The 1,330-nt window shown below is 26.6% G+C and overlaps 1 protein-coding gene across 1 annotated transcript; it reads left to right on the top strand.

The window, feature by feature from the left end:
- The first annotated feature begins 257 nt into the window (after positions 1 to 257).
- LOC119665447 (uncharacterized MFS-type transporter YPO1221/y2967/YP_0917-like) lies at positions 258 to 758 on the top strand. Its single transcript, XM_038074670.1, has one exon. It carries the CDS (start codon positions 258 to 260, stop codon positions 756 to 758), a length of 501 nt encoding a protein of 166 aa, XP_037930598.1.
- Positions 759 to 1,330: the final 572 nt, after the last annotated feature.

Raw genomic sequence — 1,330 nt, 5'->3', positions numbered from 1 at the left:
CAATCATGTCTTCTTTTCATGGAGCATGGAGTATAGCTGGTTTTACTGGCGCATTGATAGGTTTATTAATGATGAATTTGAATATAGGCACTCCAATACATTTTATAATTATTTATTGTATTATAATAGTTAATTGGTTGATTAATTCTAAGTTTTTACTAAACTCAACAGGTGCAGTAAAAACAACTGAAAAAAAATCTTTTTTTTCTAAACCAGAAGGAGTTCTTGTTCAGCTAGGTATTATTGGTTTTTTAAGTATGGCTACTGAAGGAGCTATGTTTGATTGGAGTGGAGTTTATTTTCAGGATATAGTTAAGGCTCCTGAAAATTTAGTAGTTGTAGGATATGCATCTTTTATGGTAATGATGGCTACAGGACGTTTTATTGGAGACTATTTTAAAGTAAATATGGTTAAAAAACGTCATTATGCAATTATGGTTTTTTATGTCATCTGGATTATTACTTGCAGTTTTTTTCCTCAACTTATTGTTTGTACACTTGCTTTTATGATGGTAGGTTTAGGAGTTGCTTGTAACGTACCAACAGTTTATAGTGTTGCTGCAAAAAGTACAAAAGGAGCTGCTGGTGTTGCATTAGCAACAGTATCTAGTGTTTCTTTCCTAGGTTTTTTAATGGGACCTCCGTTAATTGGGTATATAGCTGAACTATTTGATCTGAGATATTCTTATGCATTGTTTGCATGTTTTGGACTTATTATGATTATTATGGTTGGACGTATGAAAGCTTTTAAAGAATAAAATAATGTATAAAAGATATTTTTGTAACTTGTAGTATTATTTGATATTGCATTATGAAGAATTTATTTATTATTTTTTTACCATTATTAACATTTGCTCAAGATAATTTTGATAAAAATAATAAGTTATCATTTTCTTTTAATCAAACAAATAAATATTTAAGTCATACTTATAAACAAGATTTATCCATAAAAATGAGTAAAGAGTTAATAAAAAATAATTTATTTAATCAAACAAATAGTATACGTTTTTTTACTCCTTTAGAAAATCAAGATGATAAAATTCTTTATGAATATGATGATAAAAAAAGTGTTAGTGAAAATCTTGCTTTAGAGATTATACATACTATTTTTTTTAGTAAGAAAAAACATTTCTAAAAATATACATAAAAGCTCAATCCTAGGATTGAGCTTCTTTATTATAAATGATATTTTTAGAATTTTATATCTTCTGTTGTAGTAATTAAATCTTGAATTGTTTCACGACGACGAATTAAATAATCTTTATCATCAATTAATAAAACTTCTGCAGGTTTTAAACGTGAATTATAGTTTGATGCCATAGAAAAACAA

Source organism: Teleopsis dalmanni, unplaced genomic scaffold, assembly GCF_002237135.1.
Source record: "Teleopsis dalmanni isolate 2A unplaced genomic scaffold, ASM223713v2 unscaffolded_contig_5484, whole genome shotgun sequence".
NCBI lineage: Eukaryota > Metazoa > Arthropoda > Insecta > Diptera > Diopsidae > Teleopsis > Teleopsis dalmanni.
The sequence above is the reverse complement of the archived record's forward strand: the minus strand, read 5'-3'. Positions and strand labels throughout refer to the sequence as shown.

Coding starts and splice junctions, on each gene's coding strand:
- LOC119665447 (XM_038074670.1), top strand. CDS start 258: ATGGCTACTGAAGGAGCTATGTTTGATTGGAGTGGAGTTTATTTTCAG.